The following is a 15,929-nucleotide window of genomic DNA, read 5'->3' on the forward strand; positions in this document are numbered from 1 at the left end:
TAAACAGGTAGAATGACAGATATACAGATATACACATGCAGTCATATACACACTGAACCTTACAGCTTTTTTCTGTATACTGTATACAGCAATGATGATTTCCATTCTAAATCTTAGAAAAGTATATCCAAGTCTAATGATTTTCTCAAGTTTGAAAGTTTTATCAAAAGAAGATTGGGCTATTAATATTAATTATATGGTAGACATGAATCAATAAGTATTTAAAAAAAAAATGCAAACAAATCGTAAAGCATACCTCTTAACATTTCTTCTTACAAGTCTACTCTGAAAAGAGACTGTTTCTTAAATAAAGTGTATAGAAGCCATAGTTGCAGACAGTGAGATGACAGATTTTCCTGAGATCACTGAATGATGACTTGTTTTGGAGGAACATGAAAAAGCTTACATATTCTTCACACTTTTAAATACCCAATTCCCTACATTGTTTGATTTTCAACAAGCTTTGCACACACCCACAATTTTCTTCATCAGCTACTTACAGTATGGGTCGGAGTAATCTTTGAAGTGAACCCAATTTCCAGCAGAGCAGACTTGTGCTGTACAGTCTTCTTTGTACATTGGATATCCGTGGTGATACCAGTCCCCATTGTAAAAACAACCTGGTTACAATAAAATCATCAACAACAACAGTAAATATCAAGAATAATAAGAAGTTAAGAGTTGTTTATTTTCTGGAGGATTTAATATAAGGCTTTCCTCAATGAATAACAGTACAGAAAGTGTACCAAAGCCAGTGCTTGAATATTAAACAATAAAAATAAAAACCCACCTACGTGTGCAAAGACACATACATACACACACATATATATACAATTATTATACAGTATATACAGTAATCCTTCAATTACCCAGATTAATAGTACCAAAGGCCTATCGGATAATGGCAAAATCCGGATAAGGGTGAGTAAAAAAACAAGCTCAAGAAGCGTTTTAAAGAGTTGTCTACTAAAGCCATGGAAAATTATATGATCATAAAAAATCTTTACTAAAGCCATGGAAAATTATATGATCATAAAAAATCTTATCTAAAATAATGCTAATGGTTTCATTTAAAGGAACATTTGTAAAAAGTGACTCTGCATCTAAACTAGTCACATGCAGACCCCCATCCTTTAGAACTATTTGTGCTTGCAACTTGTATCCACTTTTTAATAAGAACTGGTTATAAGCAAATTCGTTAAGTATTGTAACTAAATATTTCGCTATTGAATATGCTGGACTATTATATGCTGCCATAATAGGTCTAATGGGAATTCCTTCTTTGTGTATTTTAGGGAGACCATATAAAATACTAAATGAAGAGCCTCTTACAAATAGTGTTTTGTAAGTGGTTTCATTGAAAATGCCCTCATTTTTCAATTTTCTTAGGAATCTGTTAATTTTATCCTCCCTCTTCTAAGTTTCTCAAAATTTTGGTACACTGAGAGACTGAAATTTGGTGCTGTCTGTGAGGATGTGATTAACCATATCAATGTAGTCTTGCTTATTAAGCAGTACAACACCTTTACCTTTATCAGGTTTACAAATGATCAAACCTTCATGTTTGCCTAGAATTTTTCTGAAGTATATTCAGCTCCTCTTTTTTAAAGAACAGGGTCCATGATACTTTTATCTTTGTACAAGTCTTATGTAGCAAGAAAGCTAATTTATGTTATAAGCCATTCAAGTCGTTAATCAAATTTAAACCCTTGAGTCTCTGGAAAAACATTGCAAAAGGAAAGTAAAAATCAGCATATTTAGATCTGCAGGAAGCCAAACAAAAGTCAAGGCCAAACAAAAGCAAAAACTTCTTCCCTCTTAGAAAGCACATAATCAGAAAAATTAAAGATACAGTATTAATTCTTCTATCCATGGTTCTGTCCACAAGTCTCCCCAGACACTCCAAAAGGCCTGCAGATTGCCTCCTACTGGAATCTGATAGCTGCAATACCCAACTCTTTACATCACTGCAAGAACTCTTAACCCTACGGTATCTGGACATAGATCCTTCAAAGGATTTAGATGAAGAGGTTGAAGAAACCTGAGAGGGCTTTGGCCAAACTTTGGATGGAGGATTGGAAACAAGAGCAGGAGCTGGTCTCCTCAATGCTAACTTCCATGATTGTTTTCCTTAAAAGGGAACCCAGGATTGTTTTCCTTAAAAGGGAACCCAGGATTGTTTTCCTTAAAAGGGATCAAATGAGCAGACCCTCATGCAACTGATTGACTTCTGAAAAGGCAATGCCTTAGGTATTAGATGTAAGCATGGCTGCTCCCTCTTCTTCATCACGGCAATAGTAAATGATCACAACATTTCTCTGGATATGTCATTCATTGCCCTGTTGAGGAAATCCAAACTCTAAACACTCTTCCAAAATATGGAATGCTTCTAGCAACACAAAACCTTTAAGCCGGCATAAGGAATGACTAATAATACTTAGTGAAACTTCACCTTATGGTAACATCTCAGTGACTCAATAAAGTTACTTCACCAGATTTCCCATTTCATCATTAGGCCACAGAACCTTCCCTATCCACAAAACTCTTCTATTTATTGGGTGTCAACAAGCAAAGAAGTCTTCATCTGAAACCAAAGGGAATTTCAGAGCTATCATGAAAACAGTATCATACGAGGCAGCTCTACACAAACTCATAAAAGCATTCTTAAAGGAGACCTTACATGCCAGAACATGAGGATTTCTCCACAGTGCACCTTAACCAACGTAGAATGCTTCAACTTTTTGTTAACTTTACCAGAGCCAAAGTGCAGGATGACAGCAAAGACCTAGTCTCTACCATCTCAAAATCCTATAACCAAATGAGAGCTGGGAAAAGCACACTTGTCTACAAGCTGCCTTTACTACTCTTCCATCTCAAACTTCTCTGCAAGAGCAGGCAAAGGAACCATGGTGGGAGAAGCCAATTCCTCAAGTAAAAGCAACAGGCAAGGCAAAAGCAGAGGTGGAAGAGGCCACATTCTTGTGTGAAAACACCTAAGGCAGCCGAGAGTGTGATGATGTAGCAGCAACAGGTAGAGCGATGGATGGCTTGGAAGGCAGCTGGGAGGGAAGGGGAATGAATGAGTCAGCGAGGACCAACACAACTGACTCACCAGCCATTATCTTACAAGACATCATACCACCTGACGATGACAGTTCATGTTTCAAAATTACTTCCAGTATAGCCTTTAGTTAGTTTCTAAGGATGTATCTTCTGAGGAGGTAGCAGGAGGTCCAAGATATATCAGAGGCACTGGCAGTGTAAGGGCCACTAACACTGACAGACAGGCAAGACAGATGGAAGATGAAGATTATGAGGAGAAATAAGAAATGAGTGGGAAGGAAACAGAGTAAAAAAAAGAACAGACGGGCTGTGACTGTATGGCAGAAACAGAAGGAATAGGCTCAATACTGGACTGAATACTGTTAACTTCAGTAGCAGAGCTTATAACAGATGAAACAACCTTATAATTATGGTTATCTCCTACATTATTAGGTTCCAATTTTAAACCTAAACAACTACCATTAGAACCTGACAGTGGCGAACTGATCCTTTGGTGGTCAAAGAATACGTCTGGTTGTCTGTGATGAAGAGAGAGGAGTCAGAGGGCTTCTAGACATGACCCGGTTCCCTAGCAGCAGAGGTTTCCTACTGGCACAGGGCAGTCCTGACTTAAGGCTACTGTAGGGCATTTATTCATCACTGCATTCATCACACTGGAAGTTAAGGTCTCACTCATGACCCCTACAACTAACACAAATAGACTGCCTATCTATTTCTGCTAAATACATCCTGCTTACACAAAATTTGTTGGGGCAGAACCTAATATTCTTATTTTACCTGCTTCCAGGTGAGGATATTCCTATCCAACAAAGCAAAAATCATCACAATCCCAGGAAATAATACAAGAGACAAAATCCTGAATGCCCAGCAGCAACAACCACTGAGATAGCAAGAAGAATTCTGACAAGGACTAAAACACTTGAGACTCACCTGGTGGAGAACAGGTGAACTGGACGATCCATCCAGGTCAGCCAAGCATTCTTTTTGAATGCCACCCACACCTGACAGGTGTGAAGATGTAAGCTAGCTTTAACAGTAAGATTCATCACACACAATTTATGTTTGAGAGCAGGTGAGGTTTAATTATGTCAAACAGGTGGTGAAATTCTGTTGCATCTGTTAACACAATCTGCTTTATGTTCAGGATCCACAGCAACACACATCTCTCATACAATCTTCCCATTCATAACTTAAATTTTTAAATAAAATCCACCCTCTTGCCAGTGAAGGATTAGAGGAATTTATTTCTGGTGATAGAAATTAATTTCTCGATATAATGTGGTTCGGATTCCACAATAAGCTGTAGGGCCCGTTGCTAGGTAACCAATTGGTTCTTAGCCACGTAAAATAAGTCTAATCCTTCGGTCCAGCCCTAGGAGAGCTGTTAATCAGCTCAGTGGTCTGGTTAAAATAAGGTATACTTAACTTTTGACTCAATTAATATGTAATACTGCATTTGTCCTTTATAATTCTTTCTTTTTTGGATCTTCTGGTTTCACATCTTTTATTTTTGGTCCTCTTCTGGTTACTTTAATGTCAAAAGTTGTAGTCAGTGACATAAATATATTACATGAAATCCAATAAAGATACTATTTACCTCTCTGAACATGTAACAATATTACTTCATCACTAAGTTGCATCTCAGGTAGTCTTTTCAAGATTAAAATGAATTTATCAGGAAAAATTCACGGCTGTTTAAGACCTACAATAAGGGTCTTGTGTCTTTTGTAAAGACAAGAAATACATGAAAGTGCACCAGTTAAATAATTTTTTAAAACATCAGCATCTTATGACTTCTGATAAAACCAGAATAATATGATGTAATGATGTGGTATACACAAATGCTTTAGGAAGTGCATGCTGCTATGTATCAATCTCTTCTGGTTTGTTTCACTCAAGCAATGTTAAAAGTGCCCACACTGTCCAGCTTCAAAACATACAAGTCTGCCTAGTAGACTACTCTGTCTACTATGCAGAGGAAACACTGTTGAAGAATCCATTATTCAAGACTACATATTTTACAGTTTCATATACATGGCTATGTACTGCATAAAATAAAACCTATCTGCATGTACAATGTTATATTTCTATTATGTTTTCAATGAACAGTTTACAGTACTACATTACTGTACTAATATTCAGTGCAGGTGCTCCAATTCAAGTCAAAATTCAATCAAATACTCACACCTTGGGTTAATTACTCCTGTCCTGTTGATGAGGTCTTTATTGATGCAAACTAATTTTTCACAGCTGCCTGTGTAAGTGATACCATTCAAAGGAAGGTTATCTTTGTTTAATTCATTTTGGTTTTCAAAGTATTCTTCATACCAGCTTGTATTGCCATTATTATCATACCACCAAGGGAATTTATAATTATCTATATATTCCCAATATATCCCACGTCTGCTTCTTGCCAGCAGTATGCCTCCTGTAGTGGATGTGCTTGAAAACGTATTCATCTCCTGTGGTGTGGTCATTATATTATCTCCAGATGTGGTCTCTGTAGAGGTTACCACGCCAACTGTGCTGATTGTGCCGGATTGTAGTTTATAGTATATGTCAGAACAACCTATTAAGTAGAAAAAATAACACAAGGAATTACCATAAGAATTACACCAGATGTTCAAAGATTTAAAAGTAAAAGTTATAGTGGTGTTTAATAATTAGAGCAAATCATTTACATTTCCAAGTATTACCTGACAAAATCAACTAAATGATGAATATCATCTTATACCGAGACTAATAAACTGTACTGTCCACAGCAATTTCTAAATTGTTGAAAATCATATTTCCACTTTTTTCAAATTTGATTATCCTGTGAGAGGTTCAACTGGATTTTCACTCTCTTACACCTGAAAGTTAACTTAATCATTTTCATGATTTACCCATTACTAGCTTGTTACTGGCATTACTGTACTGTGCTCTATACTGAAAATGAGAATAATATAAATCTTATCAGTTATATAGGTATATAAATAACATGCTTTATACAAAAACTTAAGAGGTCAGCATAAAGTCCAGCGCTGTCTGAAAATGCTAATAATAGATCAACGTGCCCCACTTATGACTAAATATCTATAGTAACTGCTATTCTATCTAAAGTCATACTTATACAGAGGCACCTCAATTTGATGGACAGCTGGGGGTTTCCACACCATGCAAGTAAAGAACATTGTTGTATGTACAGTCAAAATAATACACTACCCAGGAGCAGCTTGCTTAGCTTATAGTGCACTGTACAGCAATCCCATATGGAGTAATTGATAGCCTTTTTAAACTGATATTTTATCATTTTAATTCAATTAAAAATAATAATTTAGTTTCACAATAATATATACAAAATGAATTGATACTAAAATTACACACAGTAAGGTTTAGCCTAACAAAAACTTAGCCAGTTCCAGTAGTTCTACCTACTGTTTGCAAGATATGTAAAATACATAATAATCAGGCAAAATAAAAAAACAAGACCTTAAACATCTCTGTCCGTTCTAACATTACAGAAGTTACAAAACACTTTGCAAATTACTATGGACCCTCCAACTCACTCTCTCTCCAGTACAGTATTTTTATTGACATTTATTTAATGGCTTAAAGTGTTCTACTTGATACTTAATATATAAATTCACTTTTATACATGAATTCAACTAACATATAATACTAATAGTTCTTGACTTCCTTTCTTAATACAGTATGTGGTTTGTTTAGCAATTACTCACAGTATGGATCCGAGTGATTGACTTGCACCCAATTACCCTCTGAACACACTTGTGCTTTGCAGTCGTTTTTGTAAATTGGATACCCATGATGATACCAACTGCCATCATAAAAGCAACCTGTAAAAATGGATGAGAACACTGCAAACACTAGTTTTGAGTTGATGTTCATAACAATACAGTAACTACAATAGATAAAAATAATAATAATAATATATCGGTATATAATAATAATAATAATAATAATAATAATAATAATAATAATAATAATAATAACAATAACAGCACACCAAACATGCAACATGGCTTCAGGAAATCAAGGCAGAAGAAATGGGGAGAATAACACAAAGATTCACCGAGATCACGACAGACACAGTCAGACACCAACTGGAAAGCCCCAGGTCCCAAAGAAGTCCATGGATACTGGCTCAAATCTTCAAGGCCCTACACCCACGAATAGCAGAACAACTCCAGCATTGTATCACACCCCACCATGCGCCCAAATGGATGACCACAGGGGAGAACATCCTTAGTACAGAAAGACAAGAACAAGGGAAATATAGCAAGTAACTCCAGGCCTATCACCTGCCTATCAATAATGTGGAAGTTACTAACAGGTATCATCAGTGAAAGGCTATACAACTACCTAGAGGATACAAACATCATCCCCCACCAACAGAAAGGCTGCAAAAGGACAAAATGGTAATGAAGAATAGTAAGAGAGGGAGAACCAACCTAAGCATGGCAAGGATTGACTACAAGAAAGCCTTCGACATGATACCGCACACGTGGCTTATAGAATGCCTGAAAATATGTGGGGCAGAGGAAAACACCATCAGCTTCCTTAAAAATACAATGTGCAACTGGAATACAGTACAGCACTTACAAGCTCTGGGATAAGACTAGCAGAGGTTAACATCAGGAGAGGGATCTTTCAAGGTGACTCACTGTCTCCACCACTCTTCGTAGCAGCCATGATTCCCATGACAAAAATACTGCAGAAGATGGATGCTGGGTACCAACTCAAGAAAGGAGGCAACAGAATTAACCATCTGATGTTCATGGATGACAGCAAGCTGTATGGTAAGGACATCAAGGAAATAGATACCCTTATCCAGACAGTAAGGACTGTATCTGGGGACATCAGGATGGAGTTTGGAATAGAAAAATGCACCTTGGTTAACATACAAAAAGGCAAAGTAACATGGACTGAAGGGATAAAGCTACCAGATGGGAATAGCATCAAACACATAGACGAGACAGGATACAAATACCTTGGAATAATGGAAGGAGAGGATATAAAACACCAAGAGATGAAGGACACGATCAGGAAAGAATATATGCAGGAACTTAAGGTGATACTCAAGTCAAAACTAAATGCCGGAAACATGACCAAAGCCATAAACACATGGGCAGTACCATTAATCAGACACAGTGCACAAGTAGTGGAGTGGACGAAGGCTGAACTCAGCATAGACCAGAAAACTAGAAAACACTTGACAATACACAAAGCAGTACACCCAAGAACAAATACAGACAGACTATACATAACACAAAAGGAAGGGGGAAGAGGGCTACTAAGCATAGAGGACTGAGTCAACATCGAGAGCAGAGCACTGGGGCAATATCTGAAAACCAGTGAAGATGAGTGGCTAAGGAGTGCATGGGGAGGACTGATAAAAGTAGATGAAGACCCAGAAATATACAGACAGAAGAATGAAAAACAGAACAGAGGAATGGCACAACAAATCAATGCACACAGTACATGAGACAGACAAAAGAACTGGCCAGCGATGAAACATGGCAATGGCTACAGAGGGAAGAATTCAAGAAGGAAACAGAAGGATTACTAACAGTGGCACAGGATCAGGCTCTAAGAACCAGATATGTCCACAGAACAATAGATGGAAATAACATCTCACCCATATGCAAGAAGTGCCATGTGAGAGACAAGACCATAAAGCACACAGCAAGCGATGTCCGGTGCTTGCACAGAACCAGTACAAAAAAGAGGCATGATTCAGTAGCAAAAGCCCTCCACTCGAGCCTGTGCAAGAAACACCAGCTAGCTTGCAGTAATAAGTGGTACGAACACCAAACTGAGGGAGTGATAGAAAACTATCAGGCAAAGATCCTCGGGGACTATGATATCAGAACAGATAGGGTGATACGTGCCAATAGACCATATGTGACGTTGATTGACAAAATCAAGAAGAAAGTATCACTCACTGATGTCGCAATACCATGGGACACTAGAGTAGATGAGAAAGAAAGAGAAAAAATTGATAAGTATCAAGACCTGAAAATCAAAATAAGAAGGATATGGAATATGCCAGTGGAAATTGTACCCATAAACACAGGAACACTAGGCACAATCCCAAGATCCCTGAAAAGGAATCTGGAAAAACTAGATGCCGAAGTAGCTCCAGGACTCATGCAGAAAAGTGTGCCACTAGAAACAGCGCACATAGTGAGAAAAGTGATGGACTCCTAAGGAGGCAGGATGTAACCCACAACCCCAGACTATAAAAACCACCCAGTCGAATAGGATGACTGTGATAGAAAAAAATAATAATAATAATAATAAAGGAATGGAAAGACATCAGGAAATGCTGTAACTACATGTCAAATACTGCAGTATACACATATGAAAATGTGCCTGAGTGGCTAATCAGGGTGTCTAAGATATGTCTAGATGAGGGAAAAGGTTCAGGAGTGGGTGGGAATAATAGTTACCTTGCCCTTGTATAATAGTAAAGGCCAAAGAAGAGAATTACAATTATGAGGGTATAACATTGCTTAATATGTAAGTGAATGTGTATGGTGGGATTTTGGAAATGAATATAGTTTAGGCCAAAAACCAAGCACTGGGACCTATGAGGTCATTCAGCGCAAGAAAGGAAATTGAGAGTAGAAAGGTTTGAAAGGTGTAACAGGAGGAAAACCTGGCAGTTGCACTATGAAATAATTTTTAGGAGAGGGTGGATACCAAGATGGAAGAACGATAAGAATGGAGGTACAGTAAAAGGAATGAAAGGGGTTGCAGCTTGGGGCCACAGGGACGCTGCAAAGAACCTTTAGTAATGCCTACAGTGCAACCCATGAGGTGCACTGATAGCACTATCCCCCAATGGGGATAGTGAGATTTTGAACTGAAAATGTAAGACAGATTACGATATATTACAAAATAGTTATGTAAGGATTTTGAGAGTAATGGAAAAAGCAGTACACCGTACATGGTTTACATGGATATTGAAACCAATGGATACTGAAAGCTTATGGCAGAATTGACAGAGAGGCAGCAATAGTCTTATGTCTTGCATCACTCTACTATGTACCACCTCTCCTGGGTTGCTTCATTCATGCACTACTAAGAATGCCAACTCCTTTCAGTTTAGATAAATAACTCATTTAAATAAACATTTCATTAAGCAGAGCATCTGGTAACAAGGAATCATTATTCAAGACCTCTCTTGTTTTAAGGATGTCTGTATAGACATGCATTTGCACTGCATCACATTAAACATATCTGCATATCAAATGGTAAGCTGACATCATGTTTACAATTAACAATTTACTAAGATAGCAAGATTCACTAAAGTGACAGAGTAATAGACAGAAAAATGGTCAACATCATGAGTGTTCATGGCCCTCAAACAGGATGTGATGAGGTGGAGAGTATCATTTTGGGAGGAAATGGATCCACAATTGACTGAAATACCAGAAGAGATATTAATCATTAGTGGTGAAATGAATGGACATTTGGGAAGGAGCAGAGGGGGGACTGAGAGGGTGCATGGTGGCTGAAGAGTTGGAGAGAAAAATGATGAAGGAGAGTGTGTTGTGGACTGCTCAGCATCACATGATCTCGCAATTGTCAATACCTGGTTTGAAAAGAAAGTATAGTAAATCAGTACATTACATACAAGAGTGGAGCAAGAGAAAGTCAGATGGACTTCATGTGCAGAAGATCACATCTGAGAGAGGTGAGAAGGTGAGAAACTGTAAAGTTGTAAACATAGAGTGTGTGGCAGCACAGCACAGGACAGTAGTAATGGACGCTGAAATAAGGAGCACAGTAAAAGGTGGGCATGTATATGTTCTACCAAAAATCAAGTGGTGCAAGCTAACACTAGAGGAGGAAGAGTGGCAAGTTTAAAGGTCGAGCGTTTGAGGAAAGTTAGATGGCTAGAGGGGGTGCAAGAATGCTGGAATCACAACAGTGAAGCGATGAAGAGAGTGGGTGGAATGGTGTTGGAAAAGATTCCCAAAAAGAAATCTCCTAACGATAAGGAAACCTGATAGTGGAATGATGTAGTGAAAGAGGTGGTGAAGGCCAAAAAAGATGCAAAAAAGATCTGGTAAAAGAAAGGGCAGCAAGAAGAAAAGGAGAGGTACTTATGATAAAAGAAACAAACAAAGAAGGCAGTTGCACATGAAAAGGTAAAAGCATTAGATAAAATGTATGAAGAACTGGAAACACCTGAGGGTGCGAGAAAAAGTCACAGAATTTCAAAGTTAAGGGAAAAGAACACCAAAGACTACTCCCACATAAAACAGGTTAAGGATGAAAATAGAGTGGAAGTAAGCATGAGAGATGAAAAATGGTAAAGCAATAGGACCAGATGGAATTCCAGCAGAAGTGTGGAAGAGTCTGGGTGAAGAAGGAACAGGCATCCTGTGGGACCTAGGGATGACAATATACAATGAGGAAAAGATACTAAAAGAATGGAGAGAAAGCTACATTGCGCCCATCTATAAAGAGAAGGGTGACTGCCAGGATTGTGTAAATTACAGAGGAATAAAGCTAATATCTCACACCATGAAAATCTAGGAAAAAATAATGGATCAATGGATTAGGGAAGAAACATCTGTAGGTGAGGTTTTATGCCAGGTAGAGGAAAGACAGAAGCTATGTTTGACTTAGACAGGTGATGGAAAAACACCTGGAAAAGCAGAAAGGGTTGCACATAGTATTCAAAGACCTTGTAAAGGCATATGATAGAATTCCACACCAAGAGACCTGGAGGTGTATGCAAGCAAATGGAACACCTGAGAAGTATGAGGTTGGTCAAAGATGTGCATAAAGGAGTAAAAACACAGGTTAGAAGCAGTGTTGGGTTAACTGAATGGACCAGTAAGAGTTGGTTTCCACCAAGGATCTGCTTGAAGTCCATATCTTTTTCACCTGATTATGGGTGTGTTATCTCAAGGAAAAAGAGATCAATCTCCCTGGTGCATGCTGTTTGCCAATGACATCGTAATATGCAGCACAAACAGAGGGGTAGTGCAGTCAAATCTGGAGCAATGGAGGAAGGCACTAGAAGACAAAGGATTAAAGATCAGCAGAAAAAAGACTGAATACCTAAGGTCCAATGAAGAGCAAGCCTCTGAGAGTAGAAAAATTTAGGTATCTTGGTTCAACTGTAGCAGGTGATGGAAATTTGGATGTAGAAATAACGCAAAGGGCAGGCTGAGTGGAAAAATTGGAGAAAGATGTCAGGTGACTTGTGTGACCACCAAATCATTGTAAAGGTTAAAGGAATGATGTGCAAGACAGTAGTGAGACCAGCACAGATTTATGGAGCTGAAACATGGCTGGTAAAGAAAGTTAAAGAGAAGAAACTGGATGTGGTATAGATGAAAATGATTAGATGGATGTATGGAATGACAAAAATGAAAGAAAAAGGGGAGCTACAAAAGTGCCAGAACTATCAAAGAATACCCAGGAAAGAAGACTGCATTGATATGGCCATGTGATAAGAAGGCAGGAGACTTAATGTAGGTGGAGGGGGGGGGAGTGATGGAGATGGAGGTGCCAGATGGGAGGGCGAGAAGAGGACCAAAGCAAAGGTGGAAGGAGGTTGTTAAAGATCTGAGAGATAAACAACTGTCAGATGACAATGTGTACAATGGAGCCAGGCGACAGAAAGCTGTCAAAATCATTGACTCAACAAAGAAGGGGGGGGGGGAAGATGCCAAAAAGAAGACCAACAAGATTCATTAAAGCTGCTCTAGTTCAAGTTGAAATACTCACACCTTGGGTGAATTGCTCCTGTCCTCTTGATGTGGTCTCTACCAATGCAAACTAACTGTTCACAGCTGCCTGTGTAAGCAATGCCATTCAAACCAAGGTTATCCTTTTTTAATTCATTCTGGCTTTCAGCGTATTCTTCATACCAGCTTGCATTGCCGTTATTATCATACCACCATGGGAATTTATAATAATACTCATAATAATAATAATTTATATATTCCCAATCTATCCCACGTCTGCTTCTTGCCAGTGGTATGCCTCCTGCAGTGGATGTGTCTGAGAAAGTATTCATCTTCTGTGACGTACTCATTATATTCTCTCCAGACGTGGTCTCTGTATAGGTGTCCCAACCAACTGTGCTGATTATGCCGTACTGTAGTTTATAGTATATGTCAGAACAACCTATTAAATAGAAAAAAGGATACACAGAATAACCATGCATATTAATGCTAATGTTCAATGTTTTGTCAGTAAAAGTTACTGATATATTTAACATTTTGAGGACAAGGTTTACAGTCCAATATCTCACATAATGAACTTAAAGAAGAATATTGGCCTATACAGTGATGAATAAAGATACAGTCTACAGTAACATCTAAAGTGTTGATAGCCATATTTCTAATTTTGTTTTTATACTGATACTGTAATACCCAACAAGGTTTCCTGTATACACATTCTCTGGCTTTAACATGAAGCTTATTTAGCTCTCATGATTTGCACATTCATAGTTTGTAAGCTTGTCAAAGATAGGAACTGGACAGCATCACTATAATATTAAATATCTAGCACCTCAACTTAACAGAGGCTCTAGGAATCTGCCTTCATGGTAAGTAACAGAAACCCTATAAAATAACCTGGACTCATATTTTCTAGATACCTTACTGCTAGCTGCAATTCCACAAAGTTCCTACTCTAAAATAAACTGTACTTTACGCTTAACATACAAATCAACAGATTTACCTATACTGTATATGAATCACATCTAAAATGGTAGCAAAGCAAAACATAATCATGATAATACAGCTGGTAAGTACAGAAGTCTACTAAATAGCTATGTCCACAGTAACTGATTAATAGAGAGCGAGGTATTTTGAAAATGGGAATAGTATATATTAAGTTCCATAGGCACGTAAATCATGTGCACTATATAATACAAGACCTTAGATATCCATCATAAGTCCAGAGCTATGTGAAACTGTCAAGAACTGATCAAGAAACTTTATTAATGGCTGACTATGTATAGTAAGTACAGTTCCTGCCGCATTGGAAGAATTCATCCTTTCTACTGGAGATGACATTTTCATTCAAATATGTTACCTTTTACCCTTTCTTCCATATGTTACGATATTTCAAAAGAAACACTTTCTACATGACTGCTAACTCCCTCAAGAGCAAACACTCTCTCTCTCTCTCTCTCTCTCTCTCTCTCTCTCTCTCTCTCTCTCTCTCTCTCTCTCTCTCTCATCCATACAACTTTTTATCAGGAGGTGAGTAAGGGATTTATGCAAGGATTATTTCAAATATAAAAGTAACAAATATTAAAAGCGATAAAGTAATATACACAGCACTTCTGAAATAAATAACTTTGGATTAAACGGGTTTATCAAACATTTTGGAAGACCTCCGGTAACTGAAAATGACAAAGAAAAGAACACAATTCTCACTTTGTCTAAAAGAATTTGTAAACATAAAATAGTCACTTTCCTTTTTACTTTCAACAGCATATTCTTGCAACTCTCTCGTTCATTGTTTTATATCAAATATTTCAGTTTTACTTTCACCATAACACTCTGCCTGGTCTACTTTCATTGCAAGGTGAAAGAGTTCCTAAACACCAAATAGTATTCCTTTTCAACATCAGCTTCTATTACATATGGCTTTACAGTTTCTTCCTTTTAAGTCCAGTCCTCCAAAACAGTTGCTAAACTTACTGGAGAGATTGGAAATATTGTATAGAACTCTAATAGTTTATGATAAAAGTAACTTAATCAATTTCAGCTTCTAAAATTGTAAGTCCATACATTCATTATTTTCCATTCAATAAACTGATACGCAATGCTAATAATTCATGACTGCTGTCTTACCATATTTTAAAAAAAAGCTTTGTCGAGTAATTACTTACAATATGGGTCAAAGTGATCAATTTCCACCCAACTGCCCTCTGAACACACTTGTGCTTTGCAGTTGTTCAGGTACATTGGATAGCCATGATGATACCAGTCGCCATTGTAAAAACAGCCTAGAAAAATAGATATACATTGCCAATACTAGTTTTGATGTTAGTAACAACTATAAATAAATATAATAAAAGCTGAGAATCTAATATGTATGTGTCACCCACTTCAAACTCAGACTTACCATGCATATTCATTAATTTAGGAAAAGCTGGTTGTTGATGGTATAAGGATAGCCATAAAATGTTTGAAGAATGGAAAGACATCTGGAGATCATGGAATTGCAAGTCAAATAACGTGGTACACTGCAGAAAGTGTCCATGAGTTATCAATCAAAGTGTACAGGGTACTTCTGAATGAGGGAAAGGATCAGGAGGAGTGGGTGAGAATATTAATTACTTTACCTTTCAACAAAGGCAAAGGCTGAAAAGAAAATCAATAATTATAAAGTCATGATATTACCTAGAAGAGTATAAAAGGGAATGTGCATGGTACAGTTTCTGATTGAAAATGTGACACAGATGAATGAAGGATTGATAGGGGGGGGGGTTGAGGCTAAGAAGGGGGAATTTAGATTGCAAGTTTATTAAGAGACAATTAAATAAAGACTTTCCAAGTACAGTAACTGGAAAAAGCAGTACATGTCTCAATTCAAACTTGAGATCAGGATTAAGAGGATATGACACTCTTCTGTTCTGCATCACACTCATGTGTATCACTCTCACTTGCCTTTATTTAATCATTCTGAGCTAAAAGTGCCCCTTCCTTAGATGAATACACTAGTATACAGTGCTTAAAAATATACAAGTAGCATACTCTGTTCATTATGCAGAGACTGGTAGTGAGTGATCCATTATTCAAGATTTTTCTTATTTTAAGAATATACATACATAACTACAAATATAATGCATAAAATAAAACTTATCTGCATATACAATG

The 15,929-nt window shown here is 37.5% G+C and overlaps 1 protein-coding gene across 1 annotated transcript in view; it reads right to left on the bottom strand.

The window, feature by feature from the left end:
* The window catches only part of LOC136841778 (uncharacterized), a 100,720-nt gene that overhangs the window by 9,028 nt on the left and 75,763 nt on the right, over positions 1-15,929 (bottom strand). The window contains exons 23-27 of the mRNA XM_067109064.1: positions 14,939-15,055; positions 12,817-13,218; positions 6,783-6,899; positions 5,249-5,632; positions 501-620 (exon numbers count right to left, since the gene is read on the bottom strand). Of these exons, the coding sequence (XP_066965165.1) occupies positions 501-620; positions 5,249-5,632; positions 6,783-6,899; positions 12,817-13,218; positions 14,939-15,055 (1,140 nt within the window). The remainder of the gene's footprint in view (positions 1-500; positions 621-5,248; positions 5,633-6,782; positions 6,900-12,816; positions 13,219-14,938; positions 15,056-15,929) is intronic.

This window comes from Macrobrachium rosenbergii, chromosome 9, assembly GCF_040412425.1.
Source record: "Macrobrachium rosenbergii isolate ZJJX-2024 chromosome 9, ASM4041242v1, whole genome shotgun sequence".
Lineage (NCBI taxonomy): Eukaryota > Metazoa > Arthropoda > Malacostraca > Decapoda > Palaemonidae > Macrobrachium > Macrobrachium rosenbergii.